Source organism: Excalfactoria chinensis, chromosome 3 (genome assembly GCF_039878825.1).
Source record: "Excalfactoria chinensis isolate bCotChi1 chromosome 3, bCotChi1.hap2, whole genome shotgun sequence".
NCBI classification, from domain to species: Eukaryota; Metazoa; Chordata; class Aves; order Galliformes; family Phasianidae; genus Excalfactoria; species Excalfactoria chinensis.
In genome coordinates this window covers 61,783,024-61,802,002 of record NC_092827.1, presented here as the reverse complement: position 1 = coordinate 61,802,002, position 18,979 = coordinate 61,783,024, and the positions used below count along the sequence as shown (strand labels likewise).

General features: G+C 37.0%; 1 protein-coding gene across 2 annotated transcripts in view; it reads left to right on the top strand.

The window, feature by feature from the left end:
- Positions 1–18,979, top strand: part of UTRN (utrophin) — a 340,380-nt gene that overhangs the window by 128,275 nt on the left and 193,126 nt on the right. For both annotated transcript variants that reach the window (XM_072330886.1, XM_072330885.1), the window contains 9 exons: positions 2,414–2,564; positions 3,659–3,834; positions 4,487–4,622; positions 6,456–6,605; positions 7,855–7,939; positions 8,907–9,112; positions 10,303–10,420; positions 13,174–13,379; positions 14,611–14,765. In XM_072330886.1, the coding sequence (XP_072186987.1) occupies positions 2,414–2,564; positions 3,659–3,834; positions 4,487–4,622; positions 6,456–6,605; positions 7,855–7,939; positions 8,907–9,112; positions 10,303–10,420; positions 13,174–13,379; positions 14,611–14,765 (1,383 nt within the window). The remainder of the gene's footprint in view (positions 1–2,413; positions 2,565–3,658; positions 3,835–4,486; positions 4,623–6,455; positions 6,606–7,854; positions 7,940–8,906; positions 9,113–10,302; positions 10,421–13,173; positions 13,380–14,610; positions 14,766–18,979) is intronic.

The window sequence follows — 18,979 nt, the reverse complement described above, 5'->3', positions numbered from 1 at the left end:
GTTAAATCTTGGATAAAAGCTCTAATGTAGCCAAGCACACAAAGCCTTTAAGCATTCAACTAAATCTGATTGACTTGGTTTGATTTAAACACTTGTAAATTAAAATGTTTGTGGGTTTTTCATGTGCAAATTTGTGTGTGTGTGTATATGCTCAGCAACCTGTGTTGTGCTGCTTGTATCAGTGCTGGTTTGCTTGTTCTGCTCCTTCTGTCACAAACTTTTCATCAGAGTTAAAAGTGCTGGTGATTTGGGAATGAGCTGTGGCTTGGAAGCATGTGGCTTCCTGTAGAGGAAGCCAGGCATAGCCAGATCATGGTGATATGGTTACAGGCCTTTTGTACTTTTACCTTTCAGCCTAGGCATTCTGTGTATTGAAACAGCAGCAAGTGCATCTACCTCAAAACTGGAGTGAAACCATAGCTCAATGCTCAAAATACTGATGTAACTGTAGGCTGGAAACTGAAACCAGGAAAGCTTTCTATCTCAGTGTTGTACAGTTCTTAAACTCTAGATTCTGAAAAAAAAATATGTCCCAGAAATTCTCAAGGAAGCCATTAAAATATTCTTTTAAACTATTTTAAATGCTTACAATATATCTTTTCATTGAATCTGAAATGAGATACCTTCATGAGACAGTATGTTCAGTTAAAGTCTGTAAAATGTATGTGAGAAATAAAAGGAGAATGAGATTTGGGGTCAGTCTCAGGTTAGTCTAATGCATTGCCATGGGATGCATGCAAGAAAATGAAGCAGTAGAACTGGAAAATGGGGTCAGAAAAAATTAAGTAGGAATTTTCCTATTTTGCTTTCTTCTTTATTGGAATTACTCCACATGACAAATAGTAACAAAACAAAGCTCTGTATGTGCCAGGAAATGTGGATGAGCCTCGATTAAAAACTAGATGAAATTCTGATAAAAATAGTCTCTTTAGAATTCTGGAATTGCTGAATTTAATTAGTGAAGAAAATAGATGTAATGTAGCTTTGTAAAGTTTGATTTCAGATGCCTTTGATTCTGTGTTGCTAATTTCATGTTATCTGGATACACACAGTAATCTTGAAGCCTTTGCAGCTGAAATTGCTTAAGACAAAAAGAATGGGCTGCAAATGATGACTTTCCTCACATCAGTGAGAACCTTCTTATTAGCAGGAGATCTGGTCTCCCATGTGTCTTTTCTAAAGAATATCCTTGATATTAGTTTGGAATGGGATACTCTGTAGTCTACAAAAGGTGATGTAGAATTTGTGTTAGAATCATAGAATGGTTTTGGTTGGAAGGGGTGTTTAAGATGATCTAGTTTCACCTCTCCTGCTATAGGCAGGGACAGCAGCCCTCTAGACCAGGTTGCTCACAGCCCCATCCAGCCTGACCTTGAATGCTTCCAGTGAGGGGGCATCCTTAGCCTCTCCCGGCAACCTGTTCCAGTGTCTCATCACCCTCACAGTAAATAACTTCTTCCTAATATCTAGTTTAAATCTACCCTCTTACAGTTTAAAGCCATTTCTCCTTGTCCTGTCAATGCCTGCCCTTATAAAAAGTCCTTCCCAGCTTTCCCGTAGGCCCCCTTCAGGTACTGTAAGGCTGCTAAGTGTTGTCTCGAATCATGTATCCTTGGACACATTTCTTCTCTTTGTTTTGTAATGGTACTATTCTTTTAGCAATCAACAAATAGAAAAATAATTCTTCTCTATGCCTTTGGCATGTCTTTCTTACTTAACATTCATGGACTCTTTTTTGTGACTTTGTTAGCATTGGAAACATTCACTTTAAATTGGAAACAACTTTCTGACTTTGGTAATTCAGTCTTTATCCATACTTGAAAATATTGCTCTTTGAACTATGTTTCATGTTAGTTTGAGACTGCAAATGTGAAAATCATAGCAAAATATAGCAAAATGCATGGGAAATGAGTGTGTGATTAAATGATAGAATTACTTTCACAAGTCTTCTGGTAATACAGTCAGTTCTATGTAGTCAAAATCACCTTCATTTGTTAAATTCCAGCACCAACAGTGCATGGTTTATGAATTAAAAAAAAAAATAATCTGAGCAATTAATCATTTTTTACATTTCATACTATATGATGTCTGAACTACTTTACAATAAAGAAAAAAAAGGTTCTGCTGGCCAATTTGATGCAGCTAATCAATCTTTATTTTTCTAAGTGTTAGAAACAAAAGCGTGCTTTGGGCTGCCCTTTTTTCCTTCAACTGGAAGTTATGCTGTTGGCTTTTACCAGTTATTACCGTGTCAGGAAGCTCTCCGTACTGGGACTTGATTATCCAGGCTGCGTGCTGGTCTTCAGCTGTTTTGCAAGTCAAGTTATACGGAATTCTTCAATATCGCTAGAGTGGAAATTTTAGTCTTTTCACTGAAATGGTTGGCTAATTTTTCAATGTGTTGTTTTTTCAGTTCCTTTGATAGAGCAATTGAGGCATGGAGGCAGTTCCACTGTGATCTCAATGACCTCTCCCAGTGGATAACAGAAGCCGAAGGGTTATTAGCTGATGCCCGCGGTCCAGATGACAGCCTGGATCTGCAGACAGCTGGGCTTCATCAGCAGGTATGTATAATATGTGCAGTAATGGGGCAAGCTAGGAAATCTAGACTTTTGTTTAAATTTGTAGTCTTTTATGTGATTCATGTATGAGACTGCAGTTAATGTAACTTTCATTTGTGGTTTAAAGTGTTTCATGAAGAAGATCACAATTGCTGTTTGTAGTATGATGGCTTCTATCTTGAATAGTTTCAACTGATACTGGCATTATTTAATCTAGAAAATGAGAAGATTTCAATTATGGGTGCCTTAGATTTTATTGTTTCAGAATTCGGTTCAATTATAGATATTGTAGTTAATATATAATTATTGTAGTTTAAACTACAATTTAACTACTTGATTACTTTTTTAGACCCACGTTATGGAACAGTGGACTCTTCTTTTTAGCTAAGCTACTCTCTGCTAAAAGAGAGGAAAACACTACTTTAAGGGTCTGAATTTTTCTTTCTTCTGTGTAAGGAGTGGCAATCTGAGTGTTATCCTAACACCGTTCTTAATTTTATCCTTGTTACTGCTTGATGTTATTTTTTTTTCTTCTTTTCCCATTGCAGGGAAATTTGTGTTAATATCGTGAGCTTGCTGTAGTTTTAAGGAATGTTTGGATTTTTGACCCTGACATCTTCTGACTTCGTTCTGTTTCATGGATTTGTTACGGTGTTAGGAGAGCACAGACATGATGATCCTAGCTAATTCATTGTTAAGTTACAGAAATAAACAGGGCCATGGTTTATGAGAAGAAATAGTTGTTTAAAAAAAAAAAAATAAAAATAGTCCTAGAATCTGTTAGCAGTACTGGAAAGGAATCAAAAGCGAGCATGAAATCTAACACTGATCGTTTGAATGAATTCTTGTGATCCTAGGTAGCATTCAGTAGTGTATTCTGTACCATCGTCTCTTTTTTAGGACACTTGTTAGAAAACTAAACAGGACTTAATAACAGAATTAATAATTTAAATCAACAACATCCAACTTTAAGTAAGAGCTTCAAGCACCTATTTTAGTAAAACAATATGCGCTCATGATTTATTGTGCATATTATGAGCCATAGATCAAAGTCATCTCTGGTCAGTAATAAAACCGTGTCACTTTTTTTCTGATAGGAACTTGAAGAAGGAGTACACAGCCATCAGAGCAGTGTTTTGGCATTGAACAGAACTGGGGAAGGGATCATACAGAAACTCTCTGCTACAGATGGTAGCTTCCTGCAGGAGAAGCTGGCAGGACTGAATAGGCGCTGGAAAGCAATCACTGCTGAGGTCATGGATAGACAGCAGAGGTAACAAGTTACTCAGGAATTTGGATATCTGGCTGGATGTGGTGAAGAGAATCTCATTTAGCAGGCTGTGAGAGTTAGTGTATTCAATTGCATGCTGTTATTTATCTGAGTTTTCCAGACATTTGGGCCTCTTTTTTTAACTGTCTCATATTACTTGTGATATTTTTCTTTTTCAAAATCATTCCATTGCTAAGCCGAACACCATTTTTGGAAGGAATGCTGAACTAGTTCTTTCGGCTGAAGCTAAATTCTGAAAGTACTCTACCTTGATTCCTGTTTTAGCGTTGTCGAAGATACACTAATTGAAACAATTGTATGGTGGAAGTCAAGAGCGGTCTGTGCAGCCATTTAATATAGCTGACTAGTTATTTTCTGAACAAAACAGAAATCCTTTGTGTATGAACCTTAAATTTTCTTCAGAAGATTAAAGTGTGAAATATTCTTAGATGAATGCATGAGTTTTCAGAGTGTCTGAGGACCTTGTAAGGTTTCCTCCTCTGTTTCTTAATGTTATAGAAAGCTATAAGGATTAGTCTCAAAAATCGTAGAATCATAGAATTACTCAGGTTGGAAAAGACCTCAAAGAAAAAGTTGACTGGCACGTCATGTTCACTGCAGAAGTGCATGTGGATATTTTGTTTTCCTTTTTAAGGCTAAAGGGGGAGAATCAGCAGCTGATAGATTACAGAAAAAAGCTTGATGATCTGCGTTGCTGGTTGGAAAATGCAGAAAATGTTCTGGACACGAGATTTACATTCAACCATGAAGAAAATCTACGAGAATTACAGGCAAGATCCTTGATTGTGTGTATGTATGCATGTATAAGTTTTGTGCAAAGTGTTAGAATGTGACTTTTGGAGAATATTTTCACAGTGTAAATTGACAAAGAAATATGATGGTTGTGTGAGAGTTCCGTGTGACTGCTTACACAAGCAAGAAGCATCTTGTAATTAAATCAGGTTGAGTTGGTAATGGTTGTCTTGTCAGATGATGGTGGCAGTTTCAGGAAGTGAGAAGTATATATACAGCTGATAGAATTTGGTAAATGAAATTATACTCAGGATAATACCCACAAGTCTATTTTATAATTCTGAAGATGTTAGCAAAAGTCAGTAAGTTTAAAAGGGTGTTGTAAGAATGGGCAAGTTGATAAATGGACAGGTGGGTGTGTATGCACCGCTGTCTTGTTTATTGGGCAGATTTAATCCTTTGTGGCATGCTTATGGCTGTATATTTAAGTAGCTGTTTAATCTAGTAAAGGTTTGGTCATTTCATGTTACTTAGATGTGTATATACATGTTATTTTCCCTGTTTGTTTTGTGTCAGGTTTTGACAGCAAAATATCTTTAATTTTAGGATGCATGAAAGAGAAGGTTTCTGGAATACTGAAAAGAATCCAATAATCAAAGTTACTGGTTTTTAAAAAATTAAAAAGAAATATACTGCTAGCCTTAAAATTGCAACAAATATATATAAGTGATGTAAAGTAATTGCTGTTGTATTTGCCTAAACAAGTTCATTCTCTTTTTAATGTCTGAGTATAGCTGCTAACTGGCTACAGTGTAAATTTAGTTTTTCTTGTGGATTCCTGAAGTGAAAGGTAGAAGTGGATTATAGGGTGTGTGTGTTTGTGTGCATGTGTGATATAAGCAAAATTTACTAGAGAAGCACTGGCAGGGAATTAAATACCATATTGGACTTATCACAGCAGAAATAGCGTTTATAGTTACGATTGTGCTCATTAATTGAATTCCAGGTGCTAGTAAGATTACTGGGCTGCTCAGGAGGGTGAGGAATTTCCTCATAGGTAAAGAAACTTGGAGAACTTTCCTTGTTTTGCATAGCCAAAGAACAATGAGAAGAGAGATGGTGAGAATAGGATAACGTGGGGGAGATGATTTGTTGTTAAAGTCTGCTGTTGGGGAAATGGGAGTAATGGATATTAACTGATCAGTCATGAGTAGATGCTGTCTGGGAATGAGAAGGAGATTTCTAAGTAGAGAAAAATAAAATAAACATCTGATTCAAACATAAACAAACAAAGCCCATTCTTTATACTTGAAAATTTACCAAAGGTACTATTTGGTATTGCACTAATTCTTACCAGGTGCTCTGTTCCATGAAGTACCTTCAGGCCTGTGTTCCTGGCACTTTCATGAGCACAACTCATAGTAAGGTGTTATACCAGTATTAGGGTGGATGAACACGATGCAGACTAGCTAATGTCATATGTTTGTTCTAGTGCTTTAAAGACAAAACTTGTGATAAAAGAGTGTGGACTGTTGGATACATGTGGTACATACAGAGGTGGTCAAAGAGAAGCATCTTGTGAGGTCAGAATTGATGTGAGTGATATGAGGCTACGTATGTACCCTGGGTGTTATATTTACAGCTTTGCACATGTCCTCTAATTGGTAATAAATGTTGATCTTTGAATATTTGTTTTAATAATTTCTGCACAATGCCAAGAGTAAACAAACAAAAGGCAACAAAAAACTGCTTCTGTTACATAGTTTGAAGGAAATTTCTCAATACTAGAGCAAAAGGAAAACTTTTCCTCTTGTTACTGTATAACATTTATGCATTTGACTTCAGTCCTAAACTATTCTGGTCCCTTTTAGGTCTTAAGTGAAGAGATGGAAGTACAGGGAGACAAACTGGAATGGTTGAACAGAACTGAACCTGAAGTTATTCTGGATAAAAATGTTGATCTTCAGGAAAAAAATAAGCTTTCTGATAGCCTGCAGTCCCTCAATGTGAGGTGGAATAAGGTGTGTATTTCTACAGCATTTTTACCTGAAGTTGAAAATACACTACTATATTTGGAGTGATGGTCTTCCTTTATCCATACTTCTGTGACATCTAAATGTCTTGGAAAGTGTGTGCATGTTGAGGGACTGTCTCCCAGGCATGAATCCATGTCTGCATGAAAACCCTGGCAAGTGTTATTTCATCAGAATAAGTTGATTAATTTACTTGTTTTATTCTTCTTTTTCATCGTCTTTCAAACAGCTGGATCAAAAATGTTTAGTCATAGAATTATAGAATGTTTTGAGTTGAAATGGTCCTTGAGGATCATCTAGTTCCAATCCCCTGATGGACAGCTAAACTTGTTCAAGTTGCCAAAGCCCCATCCAACCAGATCGCTTCCAGAGGGGGGGTATCTACAACATTTCTCTGGGCAACTGTTCCAGTGCATCACCACCCCCATAGCAAATATTTTTTTCCTTATATCTAGTCTAAAGCTACCCTCTTATAGTTTAAAATCATTACCAATTGCCCTGTCACTATCCTCCTTGATAGAAGAAGATAGTCTCTTCCCATCTTTTTTGTAGGCTCCCTTTAAGTTCTGGAAGGCTTCTGTAATGTCCTTTCAGAACCTTCCTTCTAGACTATGTAACACTAACTCCCCACAGCCTGTCTTTCCAGGAGAGGTGCTCTAGCCCTCTAATTATCCTTGTGGTTCTTCTTGAACCTGCTCAAGTAAGTCCACATCCTGGTCATGCTGGGGGCCTCAGAACAGGGTGCAGTACTGCAGGTGAGGTCTCACAAGAGGAGGGGAAGATTCATCTTTCTCAACCTGCTGGCCATACTGTTTTTGTTTTTCTATCCATTGCCTTCTGGAAATGGCAGGCCAATCTGTTTTCACTGCAAGAGATTTTTTTAATTTTTTTTTAATTAATTTTTAGATTAATTCCGTATTGCCTTAGTTTTTTGTGACCACAAATCACGAGCATTGCTTTAAAGTGTGCCTAGTAAGTCTTGACTCTCATACCTGGACAGTAAAAAAAGCCAACCTAACAACATGTAAACAATCAAGGTAAGGCTTTGGAAAAACGAACACTAGGCACCTTGGGTGTTTTTATTGTTTTTAAATGATACTTTGAAAAGCTTTACTGGAATATGAAGCCTACCAGTATAGCAGATGTAATGTAAAATATCGTATGTGCTCTAATACATTAACTTTTGCTATTAATGTTGATTTACTCACTGCTTTTATTCCTCTCTGCTGGGCTGTAGGTGTTCAGAGAAGTGCCTGACAGAGTGAGACAACTGGAGGCTTTTGTTGGACAGTCTCACCTTGTTGCACAGGCAAAGCCTTCTGGTGAGTAGTCATTCCTTCCACTGAACTTAATTATATTGAATTTAATACTGTTTGTTGTCAAAAAAAGCAGTCTAAAAAGGAAAACCTTCCCTACATACTTAGACAAATGGAAATGTTTTCTGCTGCTTGGGGGGTTCCCTTCCTGTTATCAGAGGAGTGAGAGAGGGAATGTCTGGTTAGGGAAAAAGTCGCTCTGCATTTCAGGTTTGGACATTGTCCATTTATGTTCCCCTAAATGTGCTGAAGTGAAAGAATGTTTCAGTAAGGCTTAGGTGTCCTCATCAGGAGCTGGTATTGTAGGTACAGGAAAAAATATCTAAACTGGCTCTTTCTGTGACTGTTTCCCAGCAGATTTGTGCATTTTGCATTTGTGCCTTTTAGTAACAGAGATCCAATAGAATGTTTATCTACAGCTAATTATCCTGCATACGGATCCTCTGCAGTCCTATAAATGTCATTCTGCATCTTTTGGATTAGTAGGAGCACAGGCAGGTTTTTTCCCGTATACCAGTCAGTTATTTTTCTGAACCCTGTAAGGGAAGCTGTCAAAAAATATGGTCTTGTATCAGATACTAATATTGGGAATTGGGTTAAGAATGGGGAAATCTTTCTGCCAAGTAACTCAAAAGTGAGAAAAGCAATTTCAGATTTTTACATTAAATGAAATAATTGTTTACTATGCTTAGAGATCAGTGAGGGCTTAGCTTCATTCTGTTAAAAGCTAATGCCATTTTGTTTTGTTTCTCATGTATATAGTATTGTGGGTGATTTGTGGGCTCTTTGTCATGCAGTGAGATAACTAATAGCTTCAAAACAAGCAAAAAATCCCATTTGGGTGCCTTAGATTTTTGGGATTAAAAAGCATCAAATGCAGATCTTGCATTTGATCCCCCCAAACTGTACACGTAGCTATGATTTGTTTGATTTTTATTTTTTTTTTTCTTTAAAATCACCAAAACTCTTTCAGATGTCCAAAAGGTGGTGCTAGCAGCTTCCTCGTTGGAAATTCCTGTTCAGACACAGCACACTTTGGAACTTTCTGCACCTGCTGATCTGGATAAAACTACAACTGAGCTGGCTGAATGGTTGGTATTGATTGACCAGATGCTCAAGTCGAACATAGTCACCGTGGGAAATGCTGAAGAGATCAACCGGACTATTGCAAGAATGAAGGTACGTATTTTAATGAAGGTTGGTGGTTGGGAAAATGAGGTGATGTTTGTTTGTGATTTCTTTACTAAACATATAGGCTAAAAATGTATTAAAAAAACAAAACAAAACAAAAACACCCAACATAAAACAGCTACAGTAAATGCTTAACCTGCACATTACACTTCAAAATTGGTTGATATTATGCTATTCTCCCTTCTACTATTTCCTCTTAATTCCTTGTCTCCCTTCATGAGCAAGATGTGAGATAGGCACTGCTATTTATTTACTTATTTTATTTAGACAAAGCATACAGAAAAGAACTGCAAGTGGTATCTTTAGTGATTATATATAGGTAACTTATGCTGAAGCCTTTGGAGCACCTTCAGCACTCCATCATTGGAGGACAACCTGCATGATCCACTTTGTAATGATTTTTTTTTTAATGAGTTTTGTTATGTTGTAACTAGTCTAAACTGATTTTCAGAGATATGTTAAAGTGATTATAGGTTTTAATGTAAATGGTTATGGTGTAAATACTTTTCTGTTGATAGCTTATGCTATGCTGAGCTATGACAAAGGGCAGCATTTGTGAGACGTATGCTGCCATTAAGGTTCATTGCATTTGACTTGATATCCATTAACATGAGTACGAGTACAAGCTGCAGGCTTAATAAGTGCTGAACTATTTCTGAGGACATTTAACATCATTTGGTATTTGATAGAATAAATGTGAAAATGCTTTCTTTTAACTGTATAATGCTTACGATATGGGGTTCTAGCACATAGCCATAGTTGAAAGAACGATCATGCTTTGTCTACATCCATGCTGACTGTTCTTCCAGCTTCTTTACCCATCTCCCTATAAATGTGTACATTTGCATGTGTGTTTATATAAAGATCAGAACTTGGTAAGATGAAAATAAATTACAGGAGGGAGAAGAACATATACTGGAAAATATTTTACAATGACTGGTGGTAACTGTGATTTGTGAAGGTTAGCCTCCACATCTGGATTTTCACTTGTAATTCAGAATACTTTTGCATTTTAAAGCACTGCTATAATACTGTGACAGCTCAAGGGTTGTAAATAGTGATGAAGCCACCATCTGTCTCTGGAGACATAGATGTTTCGTTTTATGTATAAGTAATACAGATATTGTTAAGTAAATCCTGTTTTTTGAACCTCAAAATCATATCCTAATTCTCAACAGGTAACAAAGGCAGATTTGGACCAACGGCACCCTCAGCTCGATTCTGTTTTTACATTGGCTCAAAATTTGAAAAATAAAACTTCCAGTTCAGACATTAGAACGGTGATTACAGAAAAATGTAAGTTCCTCCATTCTGTGTTTTGTAAAGATGGTGTTTCCATGATGGTAAAACCTTCATCTCTTTCTCTTAAACTCTTTGATTTTTAGCCTAGCTGAAGTTGTTTTCCTTGAGTAAACTGAATATTGGCATTGTGAAAACGTGGGTTTCACTATAGCAGCCTAATGAAAATTCTTGGAAGAAGGATTGCAGTTTATTTTCTCGACCAGCTGTTTTGCTGGGATTTTATGGTATCTTATGAAAAACTTGAGTTACTTGACAGGCACATATCCAGAGATAAGGATTTCATAAGACTCTTTATTTATTTATATAAAGGAGCTACTAATATATTTTTATTTTTGTTGATCCTACATTACACTGGACGGCTGGTAGAAAAGCACGAATATCTTGCTTTGGAAGACCCACTTTTGAAATTGTTGACTGAGAATTAGAGCTTTTAAGTCATTTGTGCATATGTTAAATATTTTTAAAACATCTTTTACTTGTATTTACAGAAGGAAAGCACAATTGACACAATTAGAAACCAGGGGACATTGTATTCTTTGAACTTCTGAGGGTTTGCCAGTTGCTAAGATTAGAAAATTAATGCAGCAGGAAATACTGCAGTTAGCAGAAAAGATAATCCATGGAACAGTGAAAAGATATATTGTGCCATCTTCTTCTGCAAAGTAGTTTGGTAGTAGGATGGTAGCAGTTGTAGTTCAGTGGAGTCAGTCAGTAAGGGGAGATCTGGTCACTTGCAAAGTATCCCTCACAAAAGATGAAAGAGAATAAAGGAATTGTATTTTGAAAACTTACATTGAGTTCCCTGATAGCTGTGCTTGCTAAATATGGCAGCAGGGAAGCTGTGTATGTTGCCACAAATGAAGCTTCCAGTAGATACCCTTTGTGTGTGAAGATTTTGCTACCTGTTAGGAAACATGAAAAAAGTTAAGGTTGCATTTGTAAAGAAAATGACATTTCTGTTATAAGGGCTTTGTAGTAGTTTGCTCTTTTCTCAAGTGAAGAATGGAACTACTTTGTACACCTCATTCCTTAAACGCTCAGGAGAATATACGCTAGAAAATTTGCTAAGTGTCATTAGATGAAGCCCAGTTACTCAAATAGCTAGGAGTGCAGAAGCAAAGTTTCTCTGGAATGTCCGCAGCAGTAACTGCCTAGACCCAGGAAGTTAAAAACAACATGTACTCGGGTTTTCTTTCCTATTTTTGATCCCACGGGCAGATACTTGAGGCCACTCAAGAATTTATCTGTCAGGGAGTAAAGAGAGAAAAGGAAATATGTCAATAGCAGATAATTGCATTAGGGTCTCTTGAGTGGATAAAAGTTTCAGTCCAGACAGAGAACAGGTTAACCTGCCCATTCACAGGGAAAAATCTGTAACAGAAATTCAAGGTATATTCATTCATTAATAATATCTGCATAGGAACATCAAATACATCAATTTCAACCCCGTTGCTGTTGTACATAGTTGTTTCATAGGGGTATTTTTCTTTCCAACCTTGTGGAGAGAGCCTGAAATCATAGGAGACTTTTCTATAAATTTTATTAGCTAGCACACAGTGTTATACCCATTTTTCATTCCTGCTGTTTTTGCTTTTGTGTACACATTTGCTGTTGAGGTTACTGAAGTTTTTTTTCTGAGGTCTCATTCAATTCATTCAGTGACCTACGTCATGCCAGAAAATTATAGTCACTTTGGCAAAGGCACTTCACTGCCACAGTCTGGGAGCTCTGTGAAGCTGAACGGAATTATTATTGAATGTATTTTTAAAGATAAGAGATCCTTCCAGGCAGATCAAGCAAAATGACTTTGGATGTCCATAGAAGATTTATAAAACAAACAAACAAAAAAAGCAAAATAACAAAACAACCTGCAAAGGTTGAAGTTCACTTACGTGATGTTTAGCTTAAACACATTTTTTTACTTCATGAGGGATTAAAGCAACTTCATGAAAGATTAAAGCAACTTTAGTGTCAGTCTTTAGTTCAAATAATACAATGCGTTGCTACTGTCAAGACAGGTAATAGGGAAGACCAATTTTTACCTCAACAGGCTCTCAAGAAATATACCTTTTTTTTTATTGGACTGTAAGTATAAAGAAAGTAGTATGATGCTGTTGGTTTCTTTCTGTCAGGCAGACTTACTGCTTTCCCTGATGCTATTATTTTGCTCTAGTCTTCAGTCGTGTTTTCTTTTTCATTCTTTGTTTATTAAAGGTTAAAGCTTGTTTATTGATTGTTTAAAGTAACTCTATTGAGAGAGGAGCGTGGTATTTTGAAGGAAATGGGGTGAGATCAATAACTTCTCTGTTGTATAATCTACACAAGCCTGTAGAAACCTGTGGTGGAGTGAAAATACTAAAGCACATTGTTAGTGCTCCTACCTTAGCCATAGCTGTAGTGCAGGTGCTACTAGACTGAGTTCAGCACATATGGTGGTCAGTAAACCTTAGTTTGCTTTAAGTACAAAAGTACTTGCTATGGCACGGCCTTCACCCTGCTCTGGTGCTCCCTGGGAACTCTGCTGGTAGCAGATCTGCTTTGGCATCTACTGAAGCAGTCAAACCCTGACTTTTTGTTTACTTGCATGAATATATAAATTACTTCAGGAACTAAAATACAAAATATTGAAGTGAGTGTATTTGAAAATGAGTTACATTATTGCCTCTTGTCATGAGTAGTAAGTGATAATTAGGGCTACTTGATTGCTTGCCACAGTTTTTTTTCTTTTTTTGCATTGTCCTCTCCAGTGGAAAAAGTAAAGAACCAATGGGATAATACCCAGCATGGTGTGGAGGTGCGGCAGCAGCAGCTGAAGTACATGCTGTCAGACAGCATACAGTGGGATGAGCAGAGGAAAGAAATGGAGCATCTCATGGAGCAGTGTGAGATCCGTCTGCGTATGCTTCAGCAGGCCCCAAAGGAGGTGCTTGTCAAACAGATTTCAGATAACAAGGTAAGACCATTTGCAGTTGACTCCTTGGTCTGTGTAATGCTATTGGATTTGTTTGATATCTGAATGTAAGATTTAATTGTAAGGTTGATGTGGTGGTTCTGTGATTTTGGGCACTCTATGTTCTAAATTACTTCTTTTTTATCAGCCTTCTTGACAATTACTTTTGAGAGAAAAACTGGTGGTGTGAATACTTGTGTGCCTTTTTATAACTGTGGCTTTTCAGCGTAGTATAATCCAATAAATGATGCTATGCAAAAAGTCCTTGTATTGATAAAAATTTAATCATAGAACCACAGCATGTAGCATGTATCATTCCGTAGAAATCTATTAACAATAGTAAATCCAAGAATGGAACAAGTTAGTTAAAATTATCCCAGGTTTCACTTATCTTATTTTTCCCTCAATTCCACGTGATCTTTGTCGCTTTTTGTATCAGAGTGAACATGCTGCGATAAATCAGTAAATCTGATGTCCCTTGTGGTGGGTGTTTGAAAAAGGGCAGGCAGTAGGAGGCTCAGGGTAAGAACTAAAGAGACTAATGGTTAAGGAGGGGCTCTTATCAGTGTAGAACTTAGACATTCACAGACATTCAATGTAGGGATGTGGCTAGGTACGGAAAGAAGCAGGGAGTTTAGTAATGAGAATTTCTCGCTGACCCTAGCTATTTCAGTAAGCAGTAAAACCGTCTGCTCTTCGTTGGCTTTCCTGAATGAGCAGAGAATCAGAAATGGACTCTTAGGCCTACCTTTTTGCTTTCTTAAGTGAAAATAGTCATGTGTCCAAACATTGGGTATGGAGATAAAAAAGATACAACTGATTAATAAATAAAATATGTATATTTTATTTTGTATTTTATTCAAAACTCTAAGTACATTATAACGCGCCAGCTGTATTGCTGTTAGCATATCTTAAATTTGTTCACATTGCTCACATTGCTAAAAGCTAAAACTGTTTTTACTTCTGTTGCCAGTAAAACATATAGGAGAGTTTTTCTAGGTCTTGGTGGCTTTAGCTTTAACAATATCATTTTTCTCACTTTAATTTTGGTTCATTGTCAGGATGCTTATAATCTGAGGTTTTCCTTTTAAATAGAACTTTATTCCATAAAAGAATTAGGCACATTTGTGCTTTTTTAAGCATAAAAGAGGGTTTTATGATGATAATTGCATAATACGAAAAGCAGTCTGATGTTGATTTTGCCCTGATGTCTCATTCTGAAATTCCTTTTTAGCTGTTAGTACATGATTTGCATAGAGGAGACATCACAGTAGCTGCATTCAATGATCTTTCTAATAAACTTCTTCGAGAGTATCGTGATGATGATACAAGGAGAGTGAAGGAAACCACTGACCAAATGAACACTTGCTGGGTTAATCTGAACCAAAGGTAATTAGTTACAAGGTTTCACTATATACCTTTCTTGTTTTAAACTTGTCATGTTTATCCCTTACACCTATTTCGGTCCCTTCTCTGCAGGCTTAACTTTACTGCAGCATTTGGCTGTGCTTTAGTGGTTTAATCAGTGGCAGTGAAGCTGAATTTTGATGATGGAAATTCACACAGTTTACTATGGAAGACTTCTGAATGACTTCCAATTCTTTGTTCAAAAATGATAGTAATAAGGGTTAAAATAAAAATATACTGCTGTCGTGTTTGCTCTCCACTCTGCTTGTGGCTGTTTTTTCTCTAAAGGTCTTTGAGCAATTCTTCCTGTTCTGTGTTGTTACTAAGCTCTGTATATATGTAGTTTGCTACTGTGCTTCCTTTTCATAAGGCTGAAAAAATTCAGCTCTGCTTTCCAATGTTTTAATTTATTTAAGGCCTTTCATCTAAAGGAAACTTTTCCTGAATGGGGCTGTGAAGTTTCTGAATGCAGTGTGTCTGACATTCACATCTAGAAAGCATTTGATCTACAGGAACTGAGATTTAAAGCTTCTTTGTATTTGTCCTATTCATCATTTGCAGACCAAATGTTGAAATATGATTGCATGTGTTTTCCTATGTTTAATATTTTTTTGTGCGTGCAAAGTAATGTAATTGCTTCAAACAGTCTATAGCATTTTATCAGTAATTATTATTAGCCTAATGTCTGACTCAATGCCAGCAACTTTAATAGACTTTGTGATTAGAAGGACAGAAGGGAGAGCTGATCCTATGTGTGTGGGAATGGGGTAAATGAGAACCAAAATCTGTATGTATGCATGCATGTAGGTGCACACAAAAAGGGAAGCTGCTTATTTAAAAAAAAAAGAAAAGATATGTGAGCTAATTGAGAACAAATCTTTCATAGTAAAGCTACTACAGTTGAATGATATGTCCTGGGGAATGAGAGGAAGAGAACTTTACAGTGGTAAACAGTTGGTTTCACAGGTAATTAAGGAAGAAGAATGTAATGTCTTGTTATCCTTCCTTGGAGGGAAATGATGTCTTTGTAGTTTTCTGCTTTTGATGACACAGAGTTTTACACAATTCCTTTCCTCATTATTTCCGCTGAGAGATGAGATAAAGGACAGACAAAGCTTTATATGGCTCATTCTATGTGATCATTTGAGAGAAAATAAAAACTTGTTGATCTCTGAATGTTTTAGAGACATCTAAGGTAGGGTTTTCAAACAACTAAAATATTTCATAATTGATCTAATGTGGGCATCTTCTTTTCATGATTCTTCGCTTACAATGTCCAGAAGACAAAGGGAAAGGAAAGACTTCAAGCATATGACAAAACTTCCATGGCTTTTTACTTTCTGAACTAGGTTATAGTGATGAGGTCACCTTTTCAAATGACCCATCGTGACCATTCATTTGAACACAGTCTGCAGCGTGTTCCTCCTGCCCTTCCTCAGAGTAAACTAGTATCTTTTCCAAAGATGCTGTTAACTTCATTTGAACTGGTCATGATGATTTCTGGGAATAGAGATGCTACTAGAGGTTGGCAAGATTGCTCCTTGTTAGATTAGCAGTACCTGTAGATGCCAGCTCTATAGTAGCCTCATTCAAATTCAGACTTTGCAGTTTTGTCTAGAGCTAGCATAAAACTACCCATCTGTGTCAGAGCGGGTGACCAGAAAGAAGAACTTCTGACTGGAAGCCTCTAATTATTTTTGAATCTGCTTGAAGTATGGAGTAGTTAGCACCTTGTGTTCTGTTGTGTGTGACTGAAGCTCCACAGTTATCAGTGGGGCTGCTATGCTGCAGCCTTACAAAGATGAACATCTGTTTTGTTTCTTAACTAGTGGCAGAATGTACAGGAGAGCTAGGGAAACCAGTGGGTAGCCAGAGCATGGAGCTGCTCACTGCGGAGCAGAGCAGAATTAAAAGTGGACAGTGTGCAATAAAAGCACCTTTTCAGGGGAATGAAAGTTTTTATCTTTGCATTTAAATGCAATAAACAAGAATACTAGTGAACCTTGAGCACTGAGGGTGGCTTAATATGACAGATCTCAGGACAGACAAAGACTATGCCTGCAGCATGCTTGTCCTATGGCTTCTATAAGCACAGAGCTGTATTTATGGCATAACGCTTTAAAATAACCATCTCTGGCTATAGCTATGCCTGGAGGTTGCAGAGGGGGGTCCTTCTTAGCATTATCTGGAATAATCAGTCCTGGATGTCCTCAATAGTGCTATCAGGAAGGCTTGTCATGAAACACAAAGCTGAAGGAAAAATAGTGGCATTAAGAGGCTGAAGCTTGCTCACCTTGACATTGTTTAAATTGACTATTCTGTCCAGTGGCTATTTATTTTTATTTCAGGATGAAACTGTAGTGGTTCTGTGTCATTCTGCTGCTTGAGTATTAGACTGTAGTTGCCATCTAAACTGTCTCAGGTGTTCTTCCCTTATTTTCTTTTGATCACACACTTACCCACACTGTATGTTTTTATTGTAAAAGAAAATTGTGTGGAATGGAGATCTGGAACAGCACCACAACAGCTTAAATACTACAGGTATAACTGTGTTTTTCTTGGACAGTGCAGATAGAATCTGCTTAAACATTCTCCACTACCACTGAGTTAAATGAAGCTAGTTGCAGCTCTATGGGATTCTGTGGTTTCTCTTTACATTTAGTTCTTGCCTATTGGAATGACTGTCTGAGACTGTTCCAATCATATTAGAGTTCTTTGAGAATCTGGATCTCTTTTTTGTGTGTGGAGAATCAGCTAATCTCCAATGCAGAATTCTCAATGAACTTCTCTTTTACGTTTGAAGCCTTTACTAGAGTACTGGAGTGAAATGAAAATATTTGGGTCTTCTCTGTAAGACAGTTGTTCACTACTGCTGTATAGGTCATCATTAAAAGCTGCCATGTAGTCTTAGAATATTAATTGTAAATCTGTTAATTTATGCCTCCGGATGGTATGGTTAGTGCAAGGAATGATTTTCAGCTTTAATTCAAATATCATGACAGCAATGTTACCGTAATAGGATTTCATTCTTCACTTTAATTTCAACCAAGCAGAAAGTTTGAGAAATTAGAACTTTGGGCTGAAGATTACATTCTTCAATGAATCTTATTAGCTCCAAAGTTCAAATTGTCTCAGTTCCCATCTAGTACATCGGTACTTAAGCTTAGAGATCTGGGTCACTTAGTGTTTTATCCTCTAGGGCTTTTCTCTTTCTTTGAAGGTCACCTTTATTATTAGTCTGTTCTTCTTGTTGTCGCTCTTGTTCTTCCACCTTTGGCCTTAACCCCCTGCTAGGGAAGAAAATCCCTGCAGAGTGAGAAGCATTTGAAGTCAGAGCTCATAAGTGGTTTTACTTTACGTTTTTCCTCACAGTTCCTTGGTGTGCTCTAATTTTTGAGCTGATGCTTGTTATTTTTTCTTGACTATATGCTGGTCAAACATTTAGTCATCCCTAGCACGCTATTTCTTCTTTTTTTTTTTTTTCTTTTTTGAGAAGAGGTGAATCATGCCAAAGCTTTATGTCCAGGTGAAGGCTTCTTATCATGTTACTCATTTGCCAGTAGACAAAACTTGGGGAGGCACAAAGTCAGAAACGATCCATAGGAACTCATTTTGAATAAAGCAATTATTAACAAGTGATGTAAGCTCTATCCTCCAAACATTAGGGTTGTAACTCCGTCTTACTGAGGGTTTTTCTAGAAAATTCTGTTGTTTATTCTGGTATTTGGGAATGTGAGCCTGGCAAAGTCGAGGTTGTGTCAGATGCTCTTAGTGCCCTTGAAGGAAAGTAATATTTTCTTGCATCTGGCTTTTCTGATCTGCTGGAAAACTGGAATGCCTGCTTTAAAACAACTTCTCACACCTTAATTAACTTTGTTAATCATAACTTCGAAGTTGTTGACTGTCACAGTTTTCAATATGAGTTTTGTTTCAATGACAAGGAAACAGTTCAGATTCCAGCAGTGTGATCTGATCTACTCTCAGGAGATCTGTTCAAGTTGGGTACCAGTAAGCTAATGTCAAGGTTTTGTATCAGTTCCTTGCATCTTTAAAAAAAAATTGTTATTAACAAAACCTTCAGTTGCTTTTGATTGATTCAAAATCTGGACTATATTCTGATCCTGCCAGTTGTCTTTTCTTTAAACATGTTTGAGCTGACTGTAATGTATTACTCTGAGTGATAGAGCCCACAGCCT